This window comes from Balaenoptera borealis, assembly GCF_965194805.1.
Source record: "Balaenoptera borealis genome assembly, chromosome: 7".
NCBI lineage: Eukaryota > Metazoa > Chordata > Mammalia > Artiodactyla > Balaenopteridae > Balaenoptera > Balaenoptera borealis.
This window is the reverse complement of record NC_138864.1, coordinates 62,319,793-62,338,792: the sequence shown is the minus strand read 5'-3', so window position 1 is coordinate 62,338,792 and position 19,000 is coordinate 62,319,793. Positions and strand designations below refer to the sequence as shown.

The 19,000-nt window shown below is 34.5% G+C and overlaps 1 protein-coding gene across 3 annotated transcripts in view; it reads right to left on the bottom strand.

Moving 5' to 3' along the window:
• The window catches only part of DGKB (diacylglycerol kinase beta), a 943,764-nt gene that overhangs the window by 187,659 nt on the left and 737,105 nt on the right, over nucleotides 1–19,000 (bottom strand). For all 3 annotated transcript variants that reach the window (XM_082398294.1, XM_082398295.1, XM_082398296.1), the window contains one exon: nucleotides 7,012–7,102. In XM_082398294.1, coding sequence (XP_082254420.1) covers nucleotides 7,012–7,102 — 91 coding nt within the window. The remainder of the gene's footprint in view (nucleotides 1–7,011; nucleotides 7,103–19,000) is intronic.

Below are 19,000 nucleotides of genomic sequence, written 5' to 3'. Positions count from 1 at the left end.
TAAAAAGGTAGCTACAGAGGAAAAGAATATAAAAGCTTAAAAGCTAACAGCCTTGGTTAGTCAATAAATCCTGAATATTTTTATTATGTTGAAGAGAAGTCGTTTACGTATACTACTATGGGAGCTATCTTCAGAGTGCAATGTTGTGAGGCCATTGTCCACTCTTTTCAGTTTTGAAATGGAAGATCTTATTCTAGAGACAAATTTACCTAAAAGAATATGGTTTAAATTTTTCTTCCAATATATTTTAATCCTAGTTTATAAATATACCCTGCACCACATTATACAGAAGTGTTAAAGACAAACTTTTATATGTGAATTTAGTGTTTTAGATTCAGTTAACATATCACTTGACAGAAATATTTAAAACATGTGAAGAACTTTGGAGAGCCACAAAAGTGTGGATAATAAATCTGATGAGATATGATTAATGATAAACTGTAAATATTTTTTCATAGTGAGTCTAATTCTATGCCCAGGTCAGATAAAAATTATTCATAATTTTACTTAATGAAACATAAAAACATTGCTTTGTTCATTGTTTAAAATGGTATGGTGTAAAATGACTGAAATATACCTGCTTTTAGAAGAGTTTCTGCAAATTCATACGTAATTCATAGGATAAAATTATTTATGTTTTGCAGAAAACTACAGCAGCAAACCTACAAATTAAAACGTACATATAAATGGCTTAATGGGATCTCTTCTGCTATTAGAAGGCTGTGGTACTCTATATTTTCCCAGTGATTAAGCTCCGTGTTTTCTGAAATGCATTTGAAAAGTATTATCCACAAAACACAGTGTGATATAGGGACTCAGAACATGCCTTTTAGGTGATTTTACTGTTAGCTGGCAGTCCAGTGATGGTGACAAAAGTGCTGATTGCAGATAATCGCAAGATTTTTTTTAGAGTGGAATGGGAGATAACTGGTAAAGGAGAGGAAGATGGAAGCACACCTGGAAAACAGGAATATTTGAAACTGGTACCATGTATGCACACACACAGTTGCTGAACATGTTGATAGCAACAATAACACTGCTGGTTCAAGATATCAAGCATTTGCCGTAAGTATCAGCAGAAAAGCACTTTAATTTTACATGTTTCTCTCTTTCAGGAGATTCTGTGAAAGCCAGAAATTATTGCTGGAATATTAAATTTCTTACCAAAAGTTATCTCATTAAAAATAACTTGTGGTAACTATAGAAGAGAAATTTCACCTTTGGTCACCTTTCATCTGTCTCATTTCTTCCTCACTCTCCTCAGTAAGAAAAATTATAATGTATTTATCTTAATGAAATGGTAACAGTACCGCAACCCCACATTTCTTGTACTTTCCTGGAACAGGGAGGTATTTTTTTTGCTTTGGACTTAATGAGTCCAATTTTTGTTTCCTAGGACCATCTTTGTTGAGATCCACACCTTTAATGTCTCCCTTCATCATTGTTTCTAGAATTTCATTGCAAAAAAAAAGAAATCACCTGGGAAGCTTTAGAAGAGAGGGAAGATCTTTTGACTGTTCTTATCACACATGCGCGCGCACACACAGAAAGAGGGCAGGGAGATACTTTTGGAGGTGACGAAATGTTGATGGCTTTGATAATGATGATAGTTTCATGGGTATATTCTTTTCTCCAAACTCATTAAGTTGTCTACATTAAATATGTACAGCTTTTTGTAGGTCAACCCTCAATAAAGGGTTTAAAAAAGAAATGTTCATTCACACGTTTCATTTCTACTACTCCAAGATGGTGTTTTGGTAGGGGTAAGGATGGGCTAAGGTTCTCTAAATACATACTGAGAGATCATCCAGGATGATTCTGATATAGGTGGAGCACAGACTAAGCTGTGAAAATCTGTCCTACTGCCTTTAATAACTCTGTGCTTTCCAGGTTACTGGGCAATCAGAATCTTATCTTTCAAATTCTGCCAATTTATTTTGTGTCCCTGACACTCTTCTTGCAATTTGTTAATTCTTGAGCTCATTTAGGTTTTGTAGAAATACTTAATCATTAAGACAAAGGTCAGTATCTGAGGATGGAAATTCCTGGCCTTAAAATATACCACCCTCCCAAGTCTTACCGAATACCAAGACTCAAATACTTTGGAGAATGGGCCATTTTATTCTCTCATGAACTTTGCCTGGTACATGGAACAAATTAAAAACTCATGAACTTTGTAAGCTTCAATCCCAGATGTTGACCTGAGATTCTCAGGTACATATCCATGCCCCAGGTAGTTTAATACAAACCTTGCTTTTAATATATTATCTTGTAAACTTAAAGCTTTTCATTTTATCTTTTTATTTCTTTTTTTTTTTTTAATTTTATTTATTTATTTATGGCTGTGTTGGGTCTTCGTTTCTGTGCGAGGGCTTTCTCTAGTTGTGGCAAGCGGGGGCCACTCTTCATCGCGGTGCGTGGGTCTCTCACTATCGCGGCCTCTCTTGTTGAGGAGCACAGGCTCCAGACGCGCAGGCTCAGTAGCTGTGGCTCACGGGCCTAGTTGCTCCGCGGCATGTGGGATCTTCCCAGACCAGGGCTCGAACCTGTGTCCCCTGCACTGGCAGGCAGACTCTCAACCACTGCGCCACCAGGGAAGCCCTATCTTTTTATTTCTTTATCTTTTGTTACAAAGTTAAAAGATAACTGAAATTCTTAAAACCAAAAATTTCACCTTTGTTAATCTCTCTATGTATATATTTATATTTCCATTCTCTAGTCGATTTGTTTCCTTAAACATTTTGGCAGCAAGCAACACAATTCTTGTTTTTTTTTTTTTAAATCATGAAAGAAAATGCTCATATGTGTGTCTCTGCAATAGAGATGCAACAGAATCTCTCTAAATCATAGGATTTTGAGGAAGACTAAGTCAGGTAATGGATGTGCATTGCTTAGCACCAAGCATGAGGTATATTTAATAATAGATAAATCTTAGCTATTATTTTCATCAACTGTTAGCCCGTGATATTAATATTATTCCAAATATACACCTTTTTCAGAAAAAAGCTTCCTAAATGAAAGAGAGATATTAAGTAAAGGGTCACACAGCAAATGCTTTGTTTGGAAGAAGCTGTCATTAAAACATATATCCATTACTTGAGGTACTCTTGTACTGAAGTGGTTTTATTCTCTCATATATTTTCAAACCATGGTTGGTATAATTTTAGGCCAGGAAGCAACAGCAAACAGAATCAAATTTCCAAACTGCTGTTTTTATTATATTTAATTATGAAGTAACCTTGAGGGTAGAAAGGCATATTCTGCTAATATGATAGACTGGATTCATTAAAAAGTGAGTAGAGAAGCAGATTTTACATTACCATCCATCCACACACACACACACACACACACACAAAACAAGCTTTAGAATTAAGATAAATTCATAAAATTATAACAGTATTTCAAGATATGAAACAATAGAATGGGGAGTGCACAGTGCTGTCTCTGATTTATAAATGCCACTCCAGTGGTGCATAGAATAAGGCAGTAAATGCAGAGCTGGGAAGCCAGACTTAGAGGGCATGTAGAAACATGACCCGAAAGAGTTTTTCTCAAGACGTAAAGCTCAGTGGAACAAAATCACCGAATTTTATCACTTGTAATGTTAAAATCAATGTTTTCCATATCTAGTTTTATCACACGTCTTTTGCTATATGACAAAAACTTTTCCTTGGACATTTTTCACTTTGTGACATACATAATATTATACTATAGATCGATGTTTGTTTTTTGTAAATTGAGACTTTACTTTTTAGAGCAGTTTAAAGCTCATGGCAAAATTGAGGGGAAGGTACAGAGATTTCCTGTATACCCCGTCCCCACACATACACAGCCTCTTCCATTATCAACAGCCCCACCAGAGTGGTACATTTGTTCCAACTGATGGACCTACATTAACACATCATAATCACCCAAAGTTTATAGTGTCCATTAGGGTTCACTCTTGGTATACATTCTATGGCTTTGAACAACTGTATAATGACCTGTAGCCACCACCATTGCATCACATGGAGTATTTTTATTGCCCTAAAAATCCTCTGTGCTTTGCCTATTCCTTCCTCTGTCCCCCTTAATTGGCAGCCACTGATCTTTTTACTGCCTTCATAGTTTTACCTTTTCCAGAATGCCATATGTTCACATCATACAGTATGTAGCCTTTTCACATTGCTTTCTTTCACTTAGGAAAATGTATTTAAGGTTGCTCCATGTCTTTTCACAGCTTGGTAGCTTTTCAGCACTGAATAATATTCCATTGTCTGGATATACCACAACTTATTTTCCCATTCATCTACTAAAGGACCTCTTGTTTGCCTCCAAGTTTTGGCAATTATTAAATAAGTTGTTACTAACATCCATGTGCATGTTTTTGTGTTAACATACGTTTTCAACTCCTTTAGGTATATACCAAGGACTATGATTGCTGGATCATACTGTAAGGGTATGTTTAGCTTTGTAAGAAGCTCCCAAACTGTCTTCCAAAGTGGCTGTACCATTCTGCATTCCCACCAGCAGTGAATCAGACTTCCTATTGCTCCACATCCTTACCAGCTTCTAGGGTTTTCAATACCCTAACAGGTGTGTAGTGGTATTCCACTGCTGTTTTAATTTGCATTTCCCTGATGAAATATGATATGGAGTGCCATTTCAGCTGCTTATTTGCCATCTATATAGCTCCTTGGGTGAGGTATCAGTTAAAGTCTTTGGCCCAGTTTTCAAGACGGTTGTTTATTTTCTCATTGTTGAGTTGTAGGAGTTCTTTGTATATTTTGAATATACAAAGTCCTTTATCAGGTATGTCTTTTGCAAATATTTTCTCTTAGTCTGTGGCCTGTTTTCTCATTCTCCTGACATTGTCTTTCAAAGAGCAGACATTTTTAATTTCAGTGAAGTCCAACTTATCAATTATTTCTTTCATGGATTGTGCCTTTGGTGTTGTATCTAAAAAGCATCACTATATCCAAGGCCATCTAGGTTTCCTCCTTTGTTATCTTCTAGAAGTTTTAAAGTTTTGCATTTTACATTTAGCTCTGTGATCCATTTTGAGTTCATTTTTGTTAAGGGTGAAGAAATGTGAATAGATTTTTTTTTTTTGCCTGTGGATGTCCAGTCATCACAGCACCATTTGTTTAAAAAACCTTCTTTGCTCCATTGTATTGCCTTTCATCCTTTGTCAAAGAAGAGCAGACTGTATTTATGGGAATCTATTTCTTGGCTCTATATTCTGTTTCATCGATTTGTCTGTTCTTTCACCAATATCACATTGTTTTGACTACTTTACAGTAAGTCTTGAAGTCAGGTAGTGTCAGTCCTCCAACTTTGTTCTTCTCCTTCAATATTGTGTTCGCTATTCTCAGTCTTTTGACTCTCAGGATAAACTTTAGAATCAGTTTGTTGATATTCACAGAATAATTTACTGGAATTTTGGGATTATACTAAATCTTTAGCTGAAGTTGAGAAGAACTAACATCACAACAATGTTGAGTTTACCTATCCATGAACATGAAATACCTCTCTTAGATAATTTTTTTTTCAATCTACGTTCAGTGGTAGGCGAAAGTAAGGAGAGGTGCAAGAGGCTTCAGGGTATCCACCCTATATTCAACCAGAAGCCATACCTTAAATTTTTTTCATTTTTGTCTTTTGCTGCAGATTTTCTTCAAGCATCGGTTTCTGAGGGCAGAAATGCTCAAAATCTACTATATAATGATTTCTTAAATAATGAGCTTTGAAGGTAAAGGGAGATCTTAGATGATTTTTATAAATATATATGTACATATAGCTGTATAAGTATATATATACTTATATATATAAATAACATACACATATTTATCATCACAAATAGCAATCACAGTAAGTGCCTATGGAGCCCAAATCCTTCACCTTTTGTGATTATACCCCTTTTCAGGGTTATGATCTGATTCAGTCATGAAGGGCTTTTTTCGTTCCATGACAATCAATTCTACCCCTAATACTTCAATTTGTTTGTCAATCATGATGAGGAAAAAGTCCAAAAAGATTACATTCTGAAATACTACCACTTTTGCTGTTATTATCATTAACAGTAAGTTAGAAAGCTGGGATAATGAAGAACCTAGCCAGACCATTATTATGATTCTCTGTGGTCCATAACTACTTTTGTCTACCAAACTTATTACCCTAATATTTGCCACTAATGACTTAGGTCTCAGTAGACAAGTTATTTATTTCTTTTTAAAAAGAAAAGTGTTAGAGCCAGTATTTCTCAATTCATATCAGCTAGTCATTAGATGTCCTTGTTTCATAATTCTGTTCCTTTGATTTGTCTTTACAACTTAACAAAAATATAACTTTTCCTTTTTCTTTAACCCCTAAAAATCTCTCAATAAAACTAACTCATTTTCTATTATAACTTGTCTCCAAAATTTTTAGTCCTACAATGTCTATATTTTTGGTAGACGTATTTGCTCTAAATCTTTTTAAAGTGTATCTTCTCTTGCTATCTTTGCTCTCTTTCTTGGCTTTTCCACTTCCTACAAATGTAATGGGGAAATGGCAACCTCAGGAACTGAGAAAAAACCTAGTTAATGAATGGGAATGGGAATGGAAAAGTATATTTTTAAAACTTTATTCATAAAAGTAAGTACAATTTTAGTGAACTGTGTTTTAAAGGTTATAAGATATTGAGACCTGAAAATAATAAGTTTTAAAAAATGTATTTTGCAACTTTTTTTCTTTCCCTTCAAGTACTTTCATCTTACATTTTTCTGTCCATACTATGCCCATTGATTTCTAAAGTTGTGTTCCACCTCTCATTCTTTTATGCTGTATTAAACAACTCATATTCAAACTTAACTTTATATTAGCATTTCAGATGTGCTAGATTCTCAATGAGTGACAGAAATGATGTTTTAGAATCTTGGGTAAAGCTATATGAGTCACTAAAATTCTAACTCCTTCCACGGGCTAGCACAACATATTAATAATCAAACTCAAGCCATTTCATAGTATTATAAAGATAATTCATTTTCTTACTTCTATTTCTACAGATTCATGTAGCTTCTTGCAGGTGGCTGAGAAAGTTTCAGATGTGCCAAACTCAAAATACCAAAATTTGTTCTTCATTCTGAAAAAGGAAAGGAAGAAGCAACTTAGGCAATTATCAATAACAGAAGGGATTTTTAAAAATGGGGTAGGCCTGTCTTGTATTATAAGTGATAGAAAAGGTTTGAGGACACGTACCATCCATTATGTAATAGATGGTCACATAATTTTCAGAGTTTAACTGTTAGCATCAAATTATATGATTGTCCCGGAGGGGATTATAGGAATGTATTGATCTGACAGATTCAAGTTTATCTTTGCCTTTTCTATAATATTGGTTGCTCAGATTTTGAAATATGGTTTTAGTGCTTATGATTCTTAGCTTGTTCTTAGACAACTTGATTTTAGAACAGCCACTCTGTAATCATAAAGAGAGAGGAAAAAAAAGAAAAGTCTAGGCTTTTCATGAGGAAAAGGAGACCAAACTTAAATATGCTCAATTTTTCTAGATGTCTATGCATTCATTAGAAATTATCATTATTGGAAAGTATATTAAAAAGAAAAAATAGTAGTTATCCATAAAGATAAAATTTAGTAATTTTTGGATAACTATTAATTATTTTTTAAAGATACTGTCCTCTGTTATATGAACAATAGTGGGAAATTATGATACAGCATGAAAGAACTAAAGAAGTAATATATTTTATCAACATGCAGTTACAAAGAAAATATAGTTTAAACTATTTCAGTATTTAATCTGGAAGTAAGATGCTCAAAATTTATTTTCTCCCACAACTCAATGACTGTATCTTTGTTTCTTTGTACCAGATAATTAAATTAATGATCATTTAATGTAATTTTACAAAGGCTGACTAGATTTTTATATTAGCCAGTAGTGGATTTAAAAATTCATTCTCACGAAAAGCTGCAGTTTTTAATTATACATAGTCTAACAAGCTATCACGCCCTCAATTAGAAGAAAATACAGGTAAAATGGGATACATGCTTTCTCACATGAAGGCAAAACAAAAAGAAATTTTTATAATGATATTCAAATATCTCTCACAACAAATTATTTTTTCCTTATAAACATGGATATGTACTTTTCACATTAGAATGTAAAACATTTCAACAATTAAAAAAGACACTTGGCAAGGACCTTACTGTTTAATGCAGCCCTCTTACTTGTTATGTAAAATGACATGGAACCTAATACAGTGCTTATTATTAAGCTGTGTTGTATAGAGTTCTCTGATATAAAATTACAAACTATAGAAGTAATCTTATCTATCTAGACATACCCAGTAATATTTAGCCTCATACAAGGTTTTATTTGCTTACAAAATTTTCACTAGCCCTTCTTGCATTAATCACCATATTAAGGCCAATAATCTGAAAACCAAGATAAGTTTTATAGGACTCTAGCACCATGAATCATTATTCTTTTCTGGAGAATATCTCCTTGGGTTATGGCCTGATTTAATATATCTGAGTAGACAGAAATAGATGATAGCTAGTTAGATAGAACAGGGCAAACATTTAACAGTAAGATCTGTGGGCCTGAGTTTACATGTAAGTTTATATTAAATTAATGCAAATAATGTACTTTATAGAATAAATGTAGTTTTACAAATTTATACAATGGCTGAAGTTAATGGAAAATTTAGTTTAGGGAAAATTAAAAATATTTTCCTATTGATTCATCATTATCATGAAAAATATATCATTCAATAAATTGAGAGGAAAATATTGTTCTGTGTGAAATGGTCTCCAGACAATCAGAATAATACATAGTATATGTTTTATGACTGTTTGAAATTGTCTTTCTACATTCAACAAGTTTTCTAATAATATTTTTCTGTTGGCCTTTTATCCAGACCTTCCTGGATTCATTTATTCATCCAGTCATTCATTCAACAAATGTTTAGTGAGAACATTCACTTCCATATGCTGTGTTTAGTTCTAAAGATACAAATATGAACACGATTATCTTTGTCTCTAAGGAGCTCAGAATGGTTAAGATTATGGGCATATAAAATCATTGAAAAGTTAATTCTCTAAATTAAACATGAGCAAAATATTGTGAAAAAACACTTCAGTGAATCACCTGCTTTTACCTCGAGAGGTCCAGAAAGCTGTAGAAGAGACGATAGCATTATAATGGATAAGTAGAAGGCAAACAGGAGGAAGGCGAGACAAGTTCTGGTGTTTTTAGGAGTGCAGTGTGACTTAACAGATTGCCTAAGTATGGGCTAACTAGGGTCTTTTTCAGAATGGGTATGCCAAGTTAAGGGGTTTGGACTTGATATTATAGATTTGTAGGATGTCTGAAAGAAGTCTGTTAGCAGTGAAGCGACATAGCCAGCTTTGTTGGATAAATAAAACTCATAGAAATGAATAATTGGGCTGGAATGGCGAAATGTTGGTGCTGTGGACAGAAATGTGGCTGTTGGAATAGTACAAATGAAATAGAATTCAAGGCCTAAACCAAGGGGCAAGGAAAATGGAAAGGAGAGGCTGAATTTAAGAGACATAAATGAGGGAGAATCAATAGGAACTGGTGGTATTAGATTATACTGATTTCTGCCATACCTAGGTTATCTCTAGAGGTATATGTGGGAATATCAAAGCATTACTCCAGCAAAGAAAGGGCTATGAGTTTACATTTTGACAGGTTCTGTGATGTAATGATGTAATGTACACTGTATTACAGTTTGAAAATTATATATATACGTACATACACACACACACACACACACACACACACACACACACACACACACGGCTTCCAACTGCATGTAAATGGTTACTCCCTATTTTTTTTTTCCATTCTGTCCATCAAAGTTCTTCATAGCTTAACCAGGATGATGAGGAGCTTGTATCAGCTAACCAAGATATACTCATTTTAGCAAACACATCACAAGAAACAGAAATTCTGAGAATTTACATTCAGTCTTTATTCACCATATTAGTTAGCATTACTGCTCATGTGCAAAAGCTGCTTTAAATTCTCCATTATTACAACCATTTTATGTTTCACTTAGATAAATATATGGAGGTAATAAAAAGCACATAGAATCAGATTCCACATGACAAATTAAAAGCTGTTAAATTTTATTTTTTTTCAACCAAACTGGTCTTTAGGTTGTAGCAATGCAAAAAAGCACATTTAAGCATGTATGCTATTTATTTTTATGGTTCACATTAGAAAATGATCCAAATAATTCAAACTCAGATTTGTCAGAGAAAACATATAGCTGTGGATTTTAAGAACAAGGTAACTGGACATTTAACCCACTGTGAAATGTTCACACCAGAGTCAAATTTATTGTGTTCTTATACAGGTTTTGTGATTACAGGTATGATGACAAATGTGCTACAAAAAAAGTTATTCATACTGTTATAATTTTAAGTCATTAATATACTAAACCGTATTTCAATGAATTTAATTGTAAGTCTACAGGCTTCAGTTTAATATGTAAAGTGCTTGGCTACCAGATGGTCAGGTAAAAATAAAATTAGCTCCCATTTACCAGGCATTTTCTTACTACCAGTAATTCTGCTTCTTTTATATATCCTCAGGAAAATGTGGTCAGAGATATTGCTCAGGTAAAAAAATTATTCTTGTCATAATGAAATTTAGTTAATATTTAGTTCTACAAGTTCTGTTCAAATAGGCATTTTAATTTCTAGCAATATATTTTCCTTGGAACTTTTCTTCCTGGTTTACAAAGGTTTTTTGTTTTTTTTTTTTAAACTTTGTCTGCTAAGTAATATTAATGCAGCAAACATAAAACAAAACAAACAAACAAAACATGAATTGCCAGTGCATTTACCAAAAATAATACCAAAGAACCTAATTAGATATGATGCTCACTCCTAACAAAGATGCAACATAAAAAGCGTGAAATTGCCTCATTTACCCTACTGTAGAAAACTCTAAAGTCATAAACACACAGAAAGTTTTAACGCAATGAAATTACTCTTAAATTAAATGTCAATTTTTTCTCACAGGTGTGCTTCTTTTGTTATTTTCATGTATTTAGTGGTGATATAGCAGCTATTGGAAGACCATTTATATGTGTATAAAACTGAACTCTTCTAATAGACACCTGAATCCCTTTTCAAGCATCCTTAACTGATTCTATCTATACTGTATGAATAACATGCTCATCAGATAATAAAATCCTCTGACCTTTGCTTATTATTTATTTTTTTATAAATTTATTTATTTATTTATTTTTGGCTGCGTTGGGTTTTCGTTGCTGCGTGCGGGCTTTCTCTAGTTGTGGCGAGAGGGGGCTACTCCTCATCACGGTGCGCAGGCTTCTCATTGCTGTGGATTCTCTTGTTGCGGAGCATGGGCTCTAGGAGTGTGGGCTTCAGTAGTTGTGGCACATAGGCTCAGTAGTTGTGGCTCACAGGCTCTAGAGCGCAGGCTCAGTAGTTGTGGCACACAGGCTTAGTTGTTCTGTGGCATGTGGGATCTTCCCGGGCCAGGGCTCAAATCCATGTCCCCTGCGTTGGCAGGCGGATCCTTAACCACTGAGCCACCAGGGAAGCCCTGACCTTTGCTTTTATTTTATTTTTAAAATTTATTTATTTTTTAAAATTTATTTTATTTTTGGCTGTGTTGGGTCTTCATTGCTGAGAGCGGGCTTTCTCTAGTTGCGGTGAGTGGGTTTCTCATTGCGGGGGTGTCTCTTGTTGCGGAGCACTGGCTCTAGGTGTGTGGGCTTCAGTAGTTGTGGTTCGCAGGCTCTAGAGTGCAGGCTCAGTAGTTGCAGCGCACGGGCTTAGTTGCTCCACGGCATGTGGGATCTTCCCAGACCAGGGATCGAACCCGTGTCCCTTGCATTGGCAGGCGGATTCTTAACCACTGTGCCACCAGGGAAGCCCCAACCTTTGCTTTTAAAATGAAAGCAAAAACATAATGTCCTAAGTAGCTTAGTTAAAATGGACTTTAAAAGAATATTTTTTACTCATTAAAGATGTTTCAAAAATCTCATCATTTACATTAGTTTGCTTTCATTTTTGTCCTGTTATGAAAGCGTTTCAACAGTCATTTCAAAACTGCTTTTAAAATTATTTTCTCATGGAGAACAATGTTTCTAACAATTCAATAACTTTATTTTAATACAAAATTTAGTCTTACAATTTGATGGAATACTCTAGAAACACAGGAGGAATTTTGAATTTGGCTAACAATAGTGGTGATGAGAGATGTGTCACTGTTGACTTACAGCAATAGGGTAAGTGTTTAAAATGGTACATTTATGGGCTTCCCTGGTGGCGCAGTGGTTGAGAGTCTGCCTGCCAATGCAGGGGACACGGGTTCGAGCCCTGGTCTTGGGGGATCCCACATGCCGCGGAGCGACTGGGCCCGTGAGCCACAATTACTGAGCCTGCGCATCTGGAGCCTGTGCTCCGCAACAAGAGAGGCCGCGATAATGAGAGGCCCGCGCACCATGATGAGGAGTGGCCCCCGCTTGCCGCAACTAGAGAAAGCCCTCGCACAGAAACGAAGACCAAACACAGCCATAAATAAATAAATAAAATTAAAAAAAATAAATAAATAAAATGGTACATTTATGTCATAGAACTCAATTCAGTTTTGTTTTTCATTGCCAAGAGACGTTACACCAGACATTGGTTATAGGGTTACTCATTTATTCCTAAATGTAATGAGGTATTACTCTTAATATGATTATATTTTATAAAAAGAACTACATTTTATTGAAACCCTCAAATCTATGTTTTTTTAAAATAGCAATTTATACTCTCTCATAGCAAAAGAATAATGTTGATAACATTATTTCATAAGGAAGGAACATGGCTGTAATGACTACAGTGGAGACATTTTATATTCACACCGAAGACAGCAAACATTTTTCATGTTTGCACACAACAGGTAAAGATATATTTTTTTAAATGACATATAAAAATGCTTGTATCTAATGTTCATTCTTAAGGTATGCTTGTTAAGCCCTCAAGAGACAATGAAACAGGCTACAGAAACTTCAGACAGAATCATAAAATATTCCACCTTAGTATGTAAAAAGAGATGGATAGTCTTATGGAAAAGTACAAAAGCAGTACTAATGCCATATTGCAGAGTCTAAAGAAGTATACATACATAGTAAATCCCCAAAGAACAATGATAAATTAATAATTATATGAAATATAAAACTAAACCTATAAAATGTTTAAACAGTGTCCAAGATGTTTAGACCTGAATATTTTTCAATAATAATTAGATCTCTATTATTAAAATAAGTATTTCATAATCATAAAAAGTTATTTAAGAAAACTGTTAGGGAGATTAAATGAAATTTGTGATAGCCATGTTTTCTGTTGTTACTGAGCATGGCACTGTCACAGGTGAACCCAATGAGGTTTAGAAGTCACTCACCCAACATCATATGAGAAGTAGCAAAATGTAACTCAGAAATTCTAGCTTTTTTCCCATACTGTCTCTCATTAAATATAATAATGAATGCAGCATCACATGAAACTTTTCTCTAAGCCATAAGGGAAATGTTATAGGTCAGATAGGTGATCATCATTAAATGGTTCTTTTGTTCATATTTCTACTTTAGAAGTATTTTTAATTCCCCTCTCCTGAAATAAGTCAACTAAGGATGACAATGTAATCTAGCGCTGACAAACAGGACCTGAGAGATTTTCCATTCTGAAACAGAGACATGTACAATGGGAAAGCTAGGTCCATTCTTTCCCCTGTTTTTCAATGTTGTCAAGGAAGGAGATTCTAATTGGAAACGGAGCAGCCATCTTACCACCATGAAAGGAAAGGCAAGGGATATCCAGAGATGCTGACCCAGATTCCTGAAGAGAGTTGAACTTCCTAATCAGTCAATTCCGAAACAGTCCATTTCTGGATCTCTACTCATGTGAGATTTATAAATAGACTCATTATTTATTTTGTGTATTCTGTTTCTTGCAGCCAAAAGCACACTGACAGCACTGTCCATTATAGTTCTAAGAGAATTTTCACATATATTATTATCAATGAGATATTTGGAAAATCCAAATGAGGTGATATATTTGTTATACAATACTATTTTTCTAGATGTGAAATTTGGTGGTAACTGAAATAAAGGAGTTAAGGTAGAGAATTTCTGTTCAGCATAATTCCCTGTGCTTATCTTGTGACTAGATATGCAAATATCACCGAATATGCTTTCCTCATCTGACTTGCTATCCCCCGAATTTTTAAAGAATTATTTCCATGTTTATACACTTGAAATAATCTTGGGAAAAAACTCACAAAACATCCCTTTTTGAAGTGTCCCAAATTTGCAACTGATGCTTGTATCAGAGTCACATACTAGTTAGCAGTTGGTAAGTTCATACTTCTCACCTTCCCCTGTTCCATATCCAAAAACTTAGAAATAGAGTCAGTAGGTGATATTTGAATTAATAAAATATACCATGATGTCTGAGATGATGTACAGAAATATTTAAGGTAGAGTATTTCTCACTAATATAAATAGACACATGTAGAACCTAGCCAAAATGGATAGTGAAAATGTAATGAAGGTTTGTATGCATCAATATAAAATAAAGCTCTACTTCTTTTAAATGGATTATTGTATTCATAAATAGAAAACATCCACAACACAAAAACTGTCTTCAGTATGTATAAAAACAAAAAGAGGAAGGCACCACAAATGCAGGAATTAGCAAGTCTCCATGCCTAACTCTGAACGTCAGGGGAAACTAGACTGTTCTCCTCTCTAGTGGTAAAAAAATCATTTATCCAACGTTCTGAGCACCTACTCTAGACATGGTACTGTGATAGGCCACGGAATTACATTTGTACATAGGACAGAAGAAGTCTCTGCTCACATTACACTTAATTTTTAGTCAGGAAAACATATACGAAATGATTTAATATCAATTGTGATAAGTTCTAAAAAAGGAGGTTTATAGGATGCTGTTAAGAGTGAACACAATAAAAGGAAACAGCAAAATTTCTTTAAGGAAGGAAATTGGCCAGATTTTTCAAAGAGTCTAGGTAACAGAGTTCCTTAACCCATCCTCCTTCCTTTGCTCTAATTCCACAGTTACCAAGCAATGTGGAGTTAATTTTGCTTTCCATGGATTTTGGTATGATGTCCTGAACTATGGAATTGTGGGCATTCTACTCTCTGGAAAGGAATCACCACCACTTTCCCCCCATTTTAAGTGGTATATATAGATTTTACTATTTGGTAACTTGAGCAAGTGATTAAGAGCCTGATCACTTCTGGGTGCCATGATGCAATGATGTTTTTCCATTTACTAAAAATGAGGACGAGACTGGACTATGTTCACACACTCAACATACTGCTCCCTAGGATGACAGCTGGAAGGCCTTCACAGGCAGCTGGGACAACTAGCTGGATAATAAATTGAATATGCTGACCTAGACTGTGAAAGAATTGCTTGCGACATCCCCTCTTTTTCTACCATTTACCAATTGACTTTCTTGGTTATATTTGTCTCTCTCTGTCTCTGTCTCCCTCTTTCTCTGTCTTTTTTATTTGCTTTTACTGAATGTACTAAACCAATCAATTATTTAAGCACCAGATATAAGAATATAAAGGTTCTTTAGTGTTAATATATAGTCTGACAGATATTTAAGGAGCACCTACTTAGTTTCAGGGAAGTTAATTAAATGTAATAGTTCAGGTACACTTAGAGGAAAAACAGCTCCAGTTTTCTGACCTGACCCATGGACAACTCTTTACAACTAGAATATGAATTAACTGGTAACTTTCTGCATTTGACTATGAGAAGGAGTCAACATTATTAAACAAGTAACTCTGTCTATCGGCATTTGCTTTGCATGTTAAAATATTAATGACATCTGAAATCACTACACAAAGCGGTTTCAAACACAAGGAATTCAACATGTGAAAAAGGAGATTATACAAATAGTTTTGAAAAACACATCTACTTTTCATCACTGAAAGGCCAATTAATTCTTTTCTATTACTACCCTCAGTGTCATAGAATAATTTAAAATCAATAATTATGAATCATTAGAACATATTATACCTTGCGGCATTTTAAGTGTTTCTCCTAACCAAATTTTAGATGTTATGTTTTGTAAAACTTACAAAAATAAAGAAAAAAATTACACCTCTCTAGCTACTTCACACATCATTTTCCTGACCTATATTCTGTGACGACTAACACAGCTTCACAACTTAAAAAAAAAAAACTTCTAATAAAACTTGTTTCTATTCTTTGAAAATTAGTTAAGTGTTTTACCTTTTGTTTTTCTTCACACATCAGCAGTCCTTTTCCAATTTTGTAACAAGAACCACAACTTTGCATTTTGAAAATGCTGTTCACCTTAAAACTTCTCTCACACTAGAACTAAAAAATGGGGCAATCCTCCTTTTCCCAATCTACAGAGGAGTGGTTTTACACACACATTAATTATCTTGTATAAAAACGATAAGGATAACAATCAGACTACTTGAGTTATTTTGAAAATATTGATATTTTTAATCAAACTGAGGTATTATATAGTCTAACATACGAATCAGTAAAGCCATTATTATTTAGATTGCATTTTTTGTCACTGATTTATATCCTGAGGGACCCAGATGACTCCCTGAAATATCATGATCTGTTTTTGTTTCCAGTCAAGATGCTATAATTTATATAAAATATTCAGGCTGACTTGTATATAAACTAATTGACAGATGTAGGCATTATTATTTGGAGATTAATCATTGTGCTGGTACACTCAAGTACATGTTGGGTAATTCTAAGAAACATTTCCTTTCCTTTTCTCTCTAGTATTATTTATTTTTTATTTTAAAAATATGCCTAGCCCATATACTATTTTCTCCTGTTTGAAATTATGCCCAAATAAGCAGATGATAAATGGAGATGAATTATAGTTGAAGATGTTTTATAAGAGAAAACCTTTATCAATTTGCATGACCATCAACAAATCAATAAACCAACATTTTTTGCTATATTAATATACTTAGCAACACGTTTCATCGCTTTCCAGAGTTTAAATGAAAAGTCATCTGTATTTTTCACTTGAGGAAGAACAAAATGATACTCTTGTTCAAGAAAGTAGTATATAATCTGAACCTAGATACAGTATCGAAGTCATTTCATCCAAAATATTATTGGATATTTACAGTCGCTCATTTAGGTTAGTGACTCAGAGATGTTTCCTATTATGAACAGATTATAGAGACTGCAGAGGATAACTCCTTGTTATTTTTATCTATCAGTACGAAAACAAAATCTCTTGGAGGCTCTTTTTAGTAAGTCATCAAATGTAAAATAATCATAAGATTACTCATACCTACATAATATGTTTCAGTGTTGCTAAATCTTGCCAGAGTTCATTATTATGGATTCATGGAAATACGTATGTGAGCAAGAACACTACTTTTCATTCAGCTATTTCCCCCCAAAATTTAGAACCTCATCATTTGAGACAGATGAAAACAAAAAGCGACTTCCTTAGGAACATAAAAGGGGAGACCAAAGAAAGGGATGCCTATTATTTTTGCTCATTCATTCATTCAACAAATATTTACTGAATACCTCTTATGTGACAGGCACCGTTCTAGTTGCTGGCAATTCATTAGTGAGTAAGTTCCTGCTCTTATACTGCTAATAGCTTTTATTTGTTTAAATGTGAGATTAGATTGCCTATTATCACTTAGAACTGATGAACCACTCTCTCTCCATTTCTTCTCATTCTTAGAGCAAAGCGTATATAAAATAAAAATCCAAACAAATACAAAAAATTATAAAACATTTATACCAGCCAATTCCTGGACTAGTTTTCAAAACTAAATTATAATTGCATTTATAATTAATTAAATTATTATTGAATACAGCGGTAGATTGTTTAAATGGACACAAATTCTTCCCAATCCTGTATGCAAGCCATTATGAAACGGGACTATGCCACATCTCCCTTCCAGAGGCAGATCTCTTTCTTCACCCCCCTGCATCTGGACTATCCTTAGTGACTCTGACCAACAGAACGTAACAGAAGTGATGTTGTGCAAGTTCCACAGCCTAGGCCTCAATGGCCTTGTAAATGCCACTTTCCCTCTCTTGGAGCACCGTCCTGAGAACTCCTTGTTGTGAGACATCCAGAGCGGAAAATGACGTGAAGAGGAAGATCTAATATCCTAGTTGAGCCCAGGTCCAGCTCATCCACTAACTTATTGCATATGAAGAGCTGCCTAGTTCACCCAAAGAAGTAAGAAAAATAATAAACTGCTGTCATTTTCAGGCGAAAAGTTTTGGTGTGGTGTGCTGTGTAAAAATGGATGAAAGACACACAAATTTATTATGTGTCTTGCAACATGCTAACCACAACATATACAGAAGTCAGCAAAAGCTTCATCAATTCTGCCTTATAGACTCTGCCCTACAGTGTAGTGGGAAAGATAGTAATTCCTCAAGCACACAAATATTGTGAAATTGCTATGGTACCATGGGAAGGAGGAAAAGTGGAAATATTTCATGAGAGGTTATAATTCCTGGGAGGGAAGCACATTTCTGGCACAGGTGACTGTCAGCACAAAGGCCCTGTGGCAGGAAACATACCTAAAGCCATGTTAAGGAGGCCAAAGAACCTAGAATAGAGAGAATGTTAGCTCAGTGTGAGTAAGTGCTGCTAGATTAGGGCCAAACACTTCATTGCAGAGCATGTCTGTCTTATGATGAATACTGGTAGTAGCAGTGCTTATACTGAATTTGTATTTCTTTATCTATGTGTATTATTTCTTTTTGATGCAACAATTTGCTGCATGAGCATTCAGGAAATGGCAACACAATATGTTCCTAAAAGATCAGCAGAGCAACGTTTGAAGTTTATTGTTAAAACTCCTTGCATATCTAAAGCCTCAGAGCTGAAACTAAGTAACCTAAATAAATTTAATGATGGAAATGAATTAGAGAGAAAAGAGCTCTGGTAATT